This window comes from Pollachius pollachius, assembly GCF_949987615.1.
Source record: "Pollachius pollachius genome assembly, chromosome: 9".
NCBI classification, from domain to species: domain Eukaryota; kingdom Metazoa; phylum Chordata; class Actinopteri; order Gadiformes; family Gadidae; genus Pollachius; species Pollachius pollachius.
Genome location: NC_136942.1, coordinates 18,045,759 through 18,058,258, shown reverse-complemented (window position 1 = coordinate 18,058,258; position 12,500 = coordinate 18,045,759). Strand labels below are relative to the sequence as shown.

The following is a 12,500-nucleotide window of genomic DNA, read 5'->3' as shown; positions in this document are numbered from 1 at the left end:
GTGACAGTATTTTAGGTAGTATCACCATTTTAATCGTTTTCCTCTTACGAAATACATTATAATCAACGCAAGAGTGGAATTGGCTGAACTTCATTGAGCCACATTGGGATAGGGCGCGCGTTAAAGCAGAGAAGACTAAGAGTCATTAATCCCGATGCATGGAGCAACGCACCAGAACAATGTCGTCCACATAGACACTGTTCATTCAGTCCCACGTCTAGTGTCCCAGACTGGACACAAACAGCTCCATTGTTGAGCCATGATGCTGAAGTCCTGATACCAGTTCATCCCTGGAACTGCTCCCAACATGGAGAAACGCTTATGGGCAAGAGTCACTTAGCCGTAGACTTCTACACTAAGCATTCGTTATTCCTGTTGCCTTAGAGAGAGATCTCGTCTTTGTGGTTGTGTTTCACACAAATATGTTACAGGGACCCTTATTAATTTTGATTAGCCAAATAATATCCGGATCAATCATTGTTGGTGAGTTTCCAGCAGATTGAATTGTTATGACATTAGAAAACCTGTTAGTGGGACGCTAAAATAAAGAGAGACGAAAACTATACAGAAAGCAGCCCTGTGGCTATTAAAGCTTAAACTAGGTATCCCAATCCAATGCATTCCCTAATAGAGCCGAACTAACCTATTGAGGGATCTCCAACTTCTAAGGATTCCCCGAGGAGCATGAACAGCACAAGTGAACCCTGTCAAACATAACGCTTCCTAAATGGCTCAGTAGGTGACACAATGAAACTATAGTTTTATGGTCAATGCCCTCACTTTTCCAGACAATTGGGTCACGATAAGTTGAGTTTTAGTAGCCTACAATTGTACAATCGTAATTGTAAAGATTGGGGAGACTGAGGGGTGGTTTTGAAAAAGCTGTACACCACGAAAGAGAGCTAGGTCAGTGTTGTAGATGTTGAGGGAAAGGTGCTCAAAAGACAATGAATAACCACAAAATAAATTGCATATCTCAAATAATAGCTCTTATTTATTTTATTTACATACTATACATACTTGAATCGTGCAAAATAAACATAATGGATGTAAAGTACATAACCACAACAAAAGACAAAAACACAATGCAAACACAACAAAGAGTCCACTGGGGATACTCGTAACATTAGCAATATGCCTTCTAGTTGTTGACTTCTAACGTTGTCATACAATATTCAGTCCTCAACACCAAGGCTCACCAACAAAAAGTTCAAAGTTCAACATGGGTAGGTCCACTCTTAAAAGTGCAACCACAACAGTATCCATGATTCAAGTTGACTTAAGCCACTACCCAAAAGGAAGCGATAACAGATATGGCATGATTTGGCATTTAGTGAATAAAACGTTCCTGTTTCTCACAAGGTCAGGCAGGAACTGACACCATGACTGGCATAAAGTTCACTGTAAACATACAGTATACCATAGTATAATACCCCACATGCAGATCCCTGGCCCGTTTTCAGTTCATGTGTGGTTCTCTGAATGCTAGACTAAGTGAGCCCAGATATGAAACCTACATTTGCACTTTGCAAATGTATAACTAAATAGAAAATATTTAGCCTACAGGAGTTTCATAACAGGCTGGGGCTTGCCTCCGCAGGCGTGATCCTAAATGGCTGCATAGCAGTCAGAAAGTCATTCTAGCCGACAGACAGATGTTGTGTCAACAAGGTTTACCTCTGACCGTTCCACAAAGTGTGTTACCTGGCCATTCCATTCGATCTGATCCACAAATCGTGGAATCGTGTTCCAATGAAGTGCAAAATACCAGTTAATTAAGTTCGAGGCAGCCTGTCAACATAAGACTCCTGATAGACAGTTTGATCGGATTTTCTCAATCGTAGCCAATGATTTCGTAACGCAAAATCAGGTGCCTATAGCTACGATAAGTTTAGGTGATGATGATAAAGTTATACAACGTGCAGAACATATAACCAGGTAATTGCAAATACCGGGCCGCAAATAATATATAACAAAAAAAACTCACCTGAACTTTCCTCTTCAGAGTCTGAAGCATAGTCCACGGTTTGCGGTTTTCGCCTAAACGCAGCTCTTCTGAAGTCGTCCATTCTACCTGAGCGTGATCGGTCAAACATCGGCGTTATAGAGGGTCATAAACCCACAGCCAACCCACCGCGGAACAACTACAACAACTACCGTTCCTCGTCACCGAAGGTCAGCACAGAACATCGCGTAGTCCGTAGAGACGCAGTGACGTGATGTGATCCACTCTGCGCGTAAATCATAGCCTCTGTTTATATTAGCCCCACGATGGCCTGCTGGGCTCTGAGACCTTTTGTTTCAATGAACCCAACACATTTTCGTAACTCAAATAAAACCACTGTCAAGTTTTTTTTCCAGTGTTGCAAATTTAAGAAACCCGAGGGCTGAACTGGAGCTGATTGCAGTGCACAGACATTAACAATGTGATGACATACCTCACGAAGTAGGCTAGTCCCACCCATCAGATTAAACAGTGCATTCCTCATGAAGCCCTGTCAATGCATAATATCTGCCTGTTTTGCTATTTTTTTCCCCTTTTTTTTTGCTCCGCGCGTGCCAAACGCATTCGGTTGTGATGAAAGGCGTAATAAAAACCTTTACAATTGTTATTATTATGTTTGTGTGTGTGTGTGTGTGTGTGTGTGTGCGTGTGTGTGTGTGTGTGTGTGGGTGTGTGTGTGTGTGTTTGGGTGTGTGTGTGTGTGTGTGTGTGTCCGCACAGGCTCACATAAGCTTTGAACAAAAATGACTCCTACAGTCAAAGGGCAAGAATTTAATTCATATTGAAACAACTGTCATAGTGATTTTGATTTGCTGTCAGTGAAATAGAAACAGTAAAACCATGAGGATTTTATTTTCTTTTCCACTCAATTCATGTTCTTTTTCTTTCACTTTTGATTAGTGTCTATTACCAGCATTAGTACCATCGTCAATTCTAGCATTGTGCAAACCAACCAAGGAGTGGAAGGGGAGCTCAGAAGAGATAGGCCTACGGGTCTACTGGTGAATAACCATCTAGAAGACGTCGCTTACTCACTCAGTAGGTGTAACAGCGTCTACCCATTATCAACAGTCAGAGGGAGGCAAATTAAACAATTGATTGCACATTGTAGAACTTTGTCAACTTGTTACCACTGTTGTTACATACATGCTTTCTGCTTCACATTCTCCTCATTTGAAAGCTATATTGTCCATGTAGACCAAGATATTGTCTTCTATGGCTATTGAATATTTCACAAGAGTATACCGTAAACAGTTATTATATCCATCCACATCAGCGAATAATAACACAAGGGTCTGATGAAAATAACTCATAGACAGCTCACCCAACTCTGTTATCACCTGTATTGTCCAAACTATTCCCTCCATCGGTTTCAGAGCGTGGCGTTCATGCAACAAAATATATTGTGAATGAAGAGCTTTGTGGATTCGACTCCTCTTCTGAACTGCTGGTTAGTGTCATCTGGGAGATGAAACGATAGTGAAGACTCTTTAGACCACTGCTATTGCTTCAATGCAGAGTGCATACTTGTGCTTGTGACTACAGAAAGAAGCGTAGATGAGATGCTAAACAGCTAGTGTATATTAGGTTTACTGCAAATAAAGTAATACAATTAGTCTTCTTTCAGTAGTGTTTGATGCTACAACGTTAAGTAAACTCTTGCAATTGCCTTCAATGTACTGGTGTGACTTTCTGTTGCAATAGCATAATGAGCATAAACTGACAAACAGCCCAACTGATGTTAAAACCCCAAAAACTATAACAAACATGAAAGTATAAAATATAGTTATTTATGTAGACATTTCAAGAACATAATGACAAAGATTCGACAAAATGGGGTTAAGGGGATCGCCTAAATTAATCCATCACCAGCAGTTCTAATGTAATTCATTTTATTTTATTTATCCTATGTGTAGTTCCTTGGTCGTCATCTTAAATTAATACCTAAATCAAATGTTGTGATGTGCATGACCTTATCTCACAAATTATATGAGCATTGCATTACTGAAGGCTACACCACAGTAAGAAGCATGTTTTAAATGTCATGGTGAAGAACGAACAACAAACATGTAGAGAACATAATCATGTAAATCATAATAAATATTCAATAAAATATTTTTTAAAATAATGTGTATTGCAAAATAAAAACGGAAGTCTCATAAATAGATAATAAATAATGTAATAAATAGGGGGGGACATTTAATTCCCTTAGAGTCTTTACACAGGGTTTACATCCACTGCACAACTACAACGTCATTCAGCTCAAACCTCATGAGTCTGGGGCCCGCAACAGACCTTCCTTTGGGGGCCTCTTTAAAGGGAGCTGGGGGCCGGGTCAGTAGGCACCAGGTTGGACTCTAAGCTGGGGTGAAGGCGTGGCTGGTGTTGGGGAGCGTGGTCAGAACGGACAAGGGCCTTGGCCTCAAACCCTGGGGGTTTGGAGATTCTTGTCTCTGTGGTGATTCCTGACGGGTCCATGGGTGGAGAGGTGGAGTCCATGGGTGGAGAGGTGGGGTCCATGGGTAGAGAGGTGGGGTCCATGGGTAGAGAGGTGGGGTCCATGGGTAGAGAGGTGGAGTCCATGGTTGGAGAGGTGGAGTCCATGGTTGGAGAGGTGGGGTCCATGGTTGGAGAGGTGGGGTCCATGGTTGGAGAGGTGTGGTCCATGGGTAGAGAGGTGGGGTCCATGGGTAGAGAGGTGGGGTCCATGGGTGGAGAGGTGGGGTCCATGGGTAGAGAGGTGGGGTCCATGGGTAGAGAGGTGGGGTCCATGGGTAGAGAGGTGGAGTCCATGGTTGGAGAGGTGGAGTCCATGGTTGGAGAGGTGGGGTCCATGGTTGGAGAGGTGGGGTCCATGGTTGGAGAGGTGTGGTCCATGGGTAGAGAGGTGGGGTCCATGGGTAGAGAGGTGGGGTCCATGGGTAGAGAGGTGGAGTCCATGGTTGGAGAGGTGGGGTCCATGGGTAGAGAGGTGGAGTCCATGGTTGGAGAGGTGGGGTCCATGGTTGGAGAGGTGGGGTCCATGGTTGGAGAGGTGTGGTCCATGGGTAGAGAGGTGGGGTCCATGGGTAGAGAGGTGGGGTCCATGGGTGGAGAGGTGGGGTCCATGGGTAGAGAGGTGGGGTCCATGGGTAGAGAGGTGGGGTCCATGGTTGGAGAGGTGGGGTCCATGGTTGGAGAGGTGTGGTCCATGGGTAGAGAGGTGGGGTCCATGGGTAGAGAGGTGGGGTCCATGGGTGGAGAGGTGGGGTCCATGGGTAGAGAGGTGGGGTCCATGGGTAGAGAGGTGGGGTCCATGGTTGGAGAGGTGGGGTCCATGGTTGGAGAGGTGGGGTCCATGGGTAGAGAGGTGGGGTCCATGGTTGGAGAGGTGGGGTCCATGGGTAGAGAGGTGGGGTCCATGGGTAGAGAGGTGGGGTCCATGGTTGGAGAGGTGGGGTCCATGGTTGGAGAGGTGGGGTCCATGGGTAGAGAGGTGGGGTCCATGGGTAGAGAGTTTGGGTCCATGGGTGGAGAGGTGGGGTCCATGGTTGGAGAGGTGGGGTCCATGGGTAGAGAGGTGGGGTCCATGGTTGGAGAGGTGGGGTCCATGGGTAGAGAGGTGGGGTCCATGGGTAGAGAGGTGGGTGGAGAGATGGAGTCCATGGGTGGAGAGGAGGGGTCTATGGATGGAGAGGTGGGGCTGGAGGTTAGGTACCAGGGGGTTGATGTGGCTGGGTCAGGCAGTTCGGGGGTTCAAAGGGGGGGAGCAGGGAGCCAGCGGGGAGGGCTGTGTAGCGATACCCCTGGAGGTCCACCACCAGGTTAGGACTGAAGCAAGGAGGAGAGAGGGAGGAAAATAATAGGTGAGAGTCTGAGGACAACAGCCGACACAACTTTGATTAAGAATGATGCTTTTTTTCACAAAATCAACACGATCAACAGACACGCAAATCATGCGGTCAGTGCAGAGAGAGCTGCCTTGGTTTAGCAGAGAGACATGTAACTGGAGGCTAGAATCCAACATGAAGGAGAAACAAGAGGGAACAGCCAACATGACGACGTCATTGCTGTAGGAGCCTGGAGCTCGTATTGATGAGTGCATCCGGGTTGAAACGGGTCATTGGGCAATCAATTGGGAACTTGAACACGTCACATGCCTTTGAAAGGACAGGGCCGTTAATAAACAAGTCAAAGACTGTGCAGCTGTAGGTGGAGATCTGCAACTGCCCAGTCTTGGACTTGTTTATCCACTGCAGTTAGAAAACTGCAGTTATCTCCTCAGTCTTGAATTAGAAGAGACATGTTTTTATATGATTGATAGTGTAATGGTCTCTTCGCCTCTCTCTTACTGACTTCATAATCCACACAGCTGTAGGTTTCTACTTGCTCGCAGGAAGTTGTTGTCATTTGAAGAAGTTGATGCCATTGTGTCGGAGCTGGATGTTTAGAGCCTGTGCTTGTGTGCAGGTGTATTGTTATTTGAATACATGCATACAGCAAAAAAAAAAAAAAAAAACATGCAGCCAGTCAGGTACCGATTTGGAGGAATACTGCATTTCCTGTACTAAACAATATTCTGAAGGTGGGGCTGTTACATTTCCATGGTAACAGGGAGGCCCCCCTGTGTGAAGCGAAGCCAAACCCTATCATTCGTTCCCCTGGTGCTACATCCGAGAGGACCAAGTGGACAGAGTTTTTTGGAGAGCAAAAAAATAAAGAAAGAAAAAGGTATGTGCTTGGCTATGGGCATCTCATTTAAACGCAGCATGTATCTCTGACCAGGGGAATGGCACGAAATAGCGCAGAAACAGAGAGACAGAGAGAATGAAGAGAGAGATAGAACACAGGGACGTGGAGGGGCAGAAGGCCAGCGATGGTGTAAAGCTGCGGTGAGTTGGTGGCACGACGTGGCGGTCAGGGTGTGCTGGCTACGGCAGAGGCGCGCTGGGGGGCTGGTTACCTGGGACCCGCTGGGACTCTCCCTCGCCTTACTTGTGGGGAAAGTGGCGGTAACGTGGCAGCAGCAGGCTGCTGACAATCTACAAGAGACTGATAAATTAGACAGACGTACAGAGTAGTGACACTCAGGGTTAGTTCACAAGACAACACACATCGGGGGGACTGGGGAGGGGGGGAGAGGTCAGGAGGTCAAGGGGGCCAGTTTCAGTGAGAGATGACTATAGGTAAGCCGGCTCGGAGCATAGGACGTATAGGTTGATGCCTATAGGACACCAAGCCTGCTAGGGCACCAAGCCAAGCGCGTTTCTTTAAATATATATATATCGTTTTTGTTATATATATATATTATAATGTACTAATAATAGCGATGTAAGGGGGGTTGGCCTAAGGAGGACAACATGAAATGTAAACCTTTCCTCACCTTGATGGAACATTTTCAGAAAGACATATAGACAGACGGACAGATAAGACAGACAGATAACGGACAGACAGACAGACATACAGACAAAGAATTTCCCTCTGAGATTCACATCTACAAAATATGTCCTCCGTCAAGAGATTAGTTTGTACACATTTACAGGTAATTGTTTATAACTTGTGTTTCATACAGTATGATTGTTTGACGGTACAATCTATTGTGTTGGGAAAGATAAGTGAACCAAGTGGTATAACTGGTTTTACCACTGGTGGAATTTTTTTTTTTAAAATAGGTACATATAACTGTGAGCCATTTGGTATTTATTTAATTAATAACAGTCTGGTTTCACAATGTCCATTATAGTAAGAAGTAGTTAGATATAATAACTGTCTAAGGTGTATTCTAAAGATTCAATAGCCAAAGCCACTACCACTGGGGGGCGCTGTGAGCCAATACATGTATGCAGCATGCTGCCATGTCACGTCTGCAGGCTATGAGGTTTGCAATCAAATCAGTTTATGTCCTGCAGCTAATTTTCTACTGATAACACCTTGGAGGTGACCCGGACTGATCAGCGCTTTGGCTGGGGCGGGGGTGGCCTGGTGGTGTTGCGGCGACCTACTTTGGGCGGGCTGCTCCTGATCTTAGGCACCTTGGTGCCGCGGCCGCGGTAGGTCAGCTCGTTGTCGAACTCCAGGTCCTCGAGGCGCTGGGTCAGCGCCAGCTTCTGCTGGATGGCCATGCGGAGCAGGGAGTTCAGCGTCTTCTTCTCGTCCTCCGCCGCCGCCAGCTGCCGCTGCATCTCGTCCAGCTGGGTCACGTACTCGTCACACCTGGGGAGGACACAAAGGTCTTGGTTACCCTTTAGTGGAGGAGAGAGTGAAGGAGATACAGTGTAGAAAGGATTGGAATGGAGCCGATGGGCCGTGTTCACCCGGCGGCCATCTTGGTTCTAAATACTTTTCAACCAAATGAACCAAATAAATACTGCTGAGTGTGGGGAACTCCAACATTAAGAACCATGATGTCACCAAGCTAGGTGATTAAGGCCCCTAGAGAATAAATAGAGATGCTCTCCTAACAAAGTTCATTCTTGCGTGTGTGTTACAGGTCTCTGGGGGAATGTTCCAGAAGCCGGCCTCACCTGGTGGCGAACATGGCCCTCAGAGAGGAGAAGGTGGCGGCGTCTTCCTTCAGAGCCTTCAGCTCGTTCCTCAGCTTCATCATTGTCTCCGTCACCATGGTCTTCTCATTCTCGTATTTGCTCTTCAGGTTGGCCAGTGCCCCCTCTGCTGTCTGCCATTCGACAAGAGGGACTTTAGTATCGCAGGGTTCATTTCAGATCATGAATAATGGACATTCTCCGGAGCACACAAACAGAATAAAGCCCAACCCGCGGCGGTCACCTGTTTGTTGGCCTTGAGCACCAGCCTGAGCGTGGCGATCTGCTCTCTCTTGGTGCTCAGCAGGGACTTGAGCTTGAGGATCTCCTCCAGACACGACTCCTTGTCCTTGTCCAGCATGGGCGCCAGCTCCCGGGCGGCGGCCCGCTGCCGGGACAGCTGCAGGGAGCGGTCCACGGCCCGCTGCAGGTGCTTGATCTGGTCCCGGATGATGGCGTTGAGGTTGCAGATGTTCATGGGCTCCTTGCGCAGGTCGCTGCCCGCCTCCGAGGGCCCCGGGGACAGGGAGGGAGAGAGGCCGAGGGGGCAGCGGGTGGGGCTGCCCTGGCACCCCAGCGGAGCCCCCCTGTCTCCATTGGTGGTGCCGGTGGTGCCGGTGGTGCCGGTGGCGATGCCGTTGGTCTGGGCCTCCCCAGACGGGGCCTCTTTGGAGGGCGAGTCCATGGGGCTGGGCGAGGGGCTGGGCGAGTCGGCGGAGGAGCAGGCGGCGGCCACGGCGGCCAGACGGCGGGCCAGCCGCGGGGTGAGCAGCGCCCGGGCGTCGTCCGAGCCCTTGAGGCCGCCCCCGCGCGGCACGCGGCGCTGCCGGTAGTAGTCCAGCATGACGTGGTTGGGCGTCTCGTTGTTGCACAGGCAGACGTGGTGGTAGAGCTGCGCCAGCTCCTCGCTGAAGGTCACCAGCTCGTCCTGCGCCGTGTTCAGCATGCCGTGGCTCTCCGTCGCCACGGCGCTGGCCGAGCGGAGCTCCGCCTCCAGGCACACCACACGCTCCCGGCCCTCGCGGCAGCTGTGCTCCAGTCCGCACACCTGAGGGCGAGGAGAGGGGCGAGGAGAGGGGCGAGGAGAGGGGCGAGGAGAGGGGCGAGGAGAGGGGCGAGGAGAGGGGCGAGGAGAGGGGCGAGGAGAGGGGCGAGGAGAGGGGCGAGGAGAGGAGAGGGGCGAGGAGAAGGGGCGAGGAGAGGGGCGAGGAGAGGGGCGAGGAGAGGGGCGAGGAGAGGGGCGAGGAGAGGGGCGAGGAGAGGGGCGAGGAGAGGGGCGAGGAGAGGGGCGAGGAGAGGGGCGAGGAGAGGGGCGAGGAGAGGGGCGAGGAGAGGGTGGGGTTGATGAGTCGGTTCATTAGCTAGATGCTCATTAGGTTTAATGGTCAGATGTTAAAATGAATGAAAAAATGAGAACGATACATGTTATTGTATCTTGATGTGTGTATTTATGTGTACATTGTTAAAGATGCTCATTTGGATTCATTGTAAGATGTTCATTCTTACGAAACAACTACATTGCATATTATAGTATCTTGATGTGTGCATTTCATGTGTACATTGAACTTGAACAGTACTTAAATTAGGCTCCCTGCACTCATAGTACACTAATAATCATGATGTTGGATTTCCATAGCTTCTCTGCAGACTTGGATTGGATGAGATTGGCTGCACGTGTGAGCACTGGAGCGTCCCGGGGCGGACCTGTTCGTCCAGCGCCTTCGCCCGGCAGTCCTCCCCCCTGCAGCTCTCCCCCTGGCCCGGCTCCGCCGCTCCCTCCAGCGCCTTGTTGTACTTCTCCTTCAGCGCCTTCAGCTCCGCCTTCAGGTCGATCACCTCCAGCACCGCCACCTTGTACTTGCACTCCAGGACCTCGAACCCGCGGATGTCCGGGTCGTAGCCGCGGGGGGCGTCGTCGGCCGGCGGCGAGGGCGTGCCCCCGTCGGGCTTCTCGCGCCGCTGCGAGTCCTCGGACTCCTTGTCGCCGCGGAGACCGTTGGCGGCGTTGACCCTCTCGGTGAGGCGGTGCGCGCGCCCCTGCTGCTCGCTGAGGGCGCCCTGCGCGTGCAGCAGCTGGGTCTGAGACTCCTGCAGGGTCATGAGCAGCGCCGCCTTCTCGCGCTCCACCTGCAGGACGGGAGGACGGGCACTGCAGGGTGAGACAGGCAGGGTCCCGCACACAGACAGCTGGAGCACTAACTAACTAACCGACTAGCAACTCACAAGGTGCACTTCCTGTGTCCTTAGCCAATCCTTCGAGGTGAAGTAATGATATCATAAATAATAACCGCTTTCTCATATTGTATATGTGCCATTGAGGTTAGGGGCTATCTCTGCAATGGAATCCACAAGAAATACCAAAAAGCATCAGCAATTTCCTGAAAAAAAAAAATGTTTGTAATGAAGCAAATCAATTGTATTTTAGTAATGCTAAGTACATTTCTTCTTTATTGCGTGTGTCTACGTGCATGTGTATGTTTGTGTGTGTGCGTGTGTATGTGTGTGTGAGTGTGTCTGAAAATTTCAATTAATCTAGTGAGAGACAGTGATAGTGTGATCCTACCCAAACCCTACTCAGTACCTGTTTGGTCACCTTTGTTAACTATTTATTATGCTCACTTGTGTTCCTCCTATCTGAGTTCCTTAGTTTCCGCCCAAATATTTCGGTTCATTCTTTGTTTGTTGTTGTTTTGTTTCAGTCCGCCGGTTCTAATCAAGTAAAGCTTCTCTTTGGTCCTGACCCATGTCTGATGTCTGCGTTTGGGTTCACCTCCCCGTGCAAGCCGTGGCAGGGAGTGAAAGGTGGAGAGAGTGAGAATGGGGGAGGTAGAGATGCAGTGAGAGAGAAGGGTAGAGGAAGGGATTAGAGTGCGACATAGAGGCACAGATAGAGCTGTACTTGGGTCTCTGCACTCTGTTGTGTGCCAGATATTCCTCTGTCACCTTATGTGTGCACTTATTTTTTTTATTTTATTTATTGTTGAAACATTCTATTCCTGTCGACATGTCTCTCAGCTAAAGGGCGATGAGAGAGACTGTGTGTCTCTGTCCGGCGACTTCCTCCTGGATGCTTATCACACTGACAGGTGTTTCCCTGTGGCCTCAGAGCTAGCCACGCAGTGCTAACATGGCGCTCTGCTAACACAACGCGGGAACACCCTGTTTCTGGGAACTGCTCCATGCTTGGCTCGAGATCCTAGTGCTTTCTCAACGATGCTGCATGTTCTGACTTGCAGCATATAAATGACCACCATCAGAACTAACAATGGGGATGGTACAGGTAAACAAAAGCTTGCATGCTTTAGTGAATGTCATGTCACCACTTCGTCATCAGAGCCCTTCATCGCGTTATTAAAAAGCTATCGGCAAAAAACAAACCATGCACCAATTCAACCTGACATGGTCAAACATTTACGCAAACAGACACACAGAAACACACACACACACGCACGCACGCACGCACACACGCACACACACTACAGTTCGGCAGACCAATGAAATGGTTCTGTAGAATTATGTGTAATGTGGAAACTACTCGTTACCAGTGTGGCTGTATAGAGGATGTTTATGAAGCACGGCCTATCGACCACCTCTGTCTGAACGGGATCTGTGGGCAGATTCAAGCGTTGAACGTAAATATTTGAAGAGTCTTTTGAGTGTGGCACAGTGACTGCAATAACTATAGCTCCCGTTGCTTTATACACACACACATATGCACGCCTGGCCCCCATGGACCCACCTGAAGCAGCTGCTGCTTGAGCTTCTGCATCTCCGACAGGTTGAGCTCGCTGAACAGGTCTGACACAGGCACCAGCCCCTCCCCCTTGCGCCCGGGCCGGTAGTCCACACCGATGATCTTTGCCAGCACGGCGCCCGCGGTGTGCAGGTGCCCGGGGCAGCGGTTGCTGTCCTCGCTGCCGCCGTTGGCCAGGGGCAGGCCAGGGCCGTTGGGGCCCCCCAGTGCGTCCTCCGGG

General features: G+C 49.4%; 2 protein-coding genes across 7 annotated transcripts in view; both read right to left on the bottom strand.

Moving 5' to 3' along the window:
• fgd4a (FYVE, RhoGEF and PH domain containing 4a) overlaps positions 1 to 2,296 on the bottom strand; it is a 43,515-nt gene extending 41,219 nt beyond the window's left edge. For both annotated transcript variants that reach the window (XM_079742736.1, XM_079742737.1), the window contains exon 1: positions 1,988 to 2,296. In XM_079742736.1, coding sequence (XP_079598862.1) covers positions 1,988 to 2,096 — 109 coding nt within the window. In that variant the 5' untranslated portion in view covers positions 2,097 to 2,296. The remainder of the gene's footprint in view (positions 1 to 1,987) is intronic.
• Positions 2,297 to 5,543: 3,247 nt separating this feature from the next.
• bicd1a (bicaudal D homolog 1a) overlaps positions 5,544 to 12,500 on the bottom strand; it is a 27,466-nt gene continuing 20,509 nt past the window's right edge. The window contains exons 4-10 of one of the 5 annotated variants that reach the window (XM_079743213.1): positions 12,266 to 12,500; positions 10,231 to 10,653; positions 8,771 to 9,574; positions 8,509 to 8,660; positions 7,987 to 8,197; positions 6,948 to 7,026; positions 5,544 to 5,667 (exon numbers count right to left, since the gene is read on the bottom strand). The exon at positions 12,266 to 12,500 is cut by the window's right edge and continues 263 nt beyond it. In XM_079743213.1, coding sequence (XP_079599339.1) covers positions 6,976 to 7,026; positions 7,987 to 8,197; positions 8,509 to 8,660; positions 8,771 to 9,574; positions 10,231 to 10,653; positions 12,266 to 12,500 — 1,876 coding nt within the window. In that variant the 3' untranslated portion in view covers positions 5,544 to 5,667; positions 6,948 to 6,975. The other 4 variants (XM_079743211.1, XR_013812091.1, XM_079743212.1 and 1 more) reach the window with 4 other exon arrangements.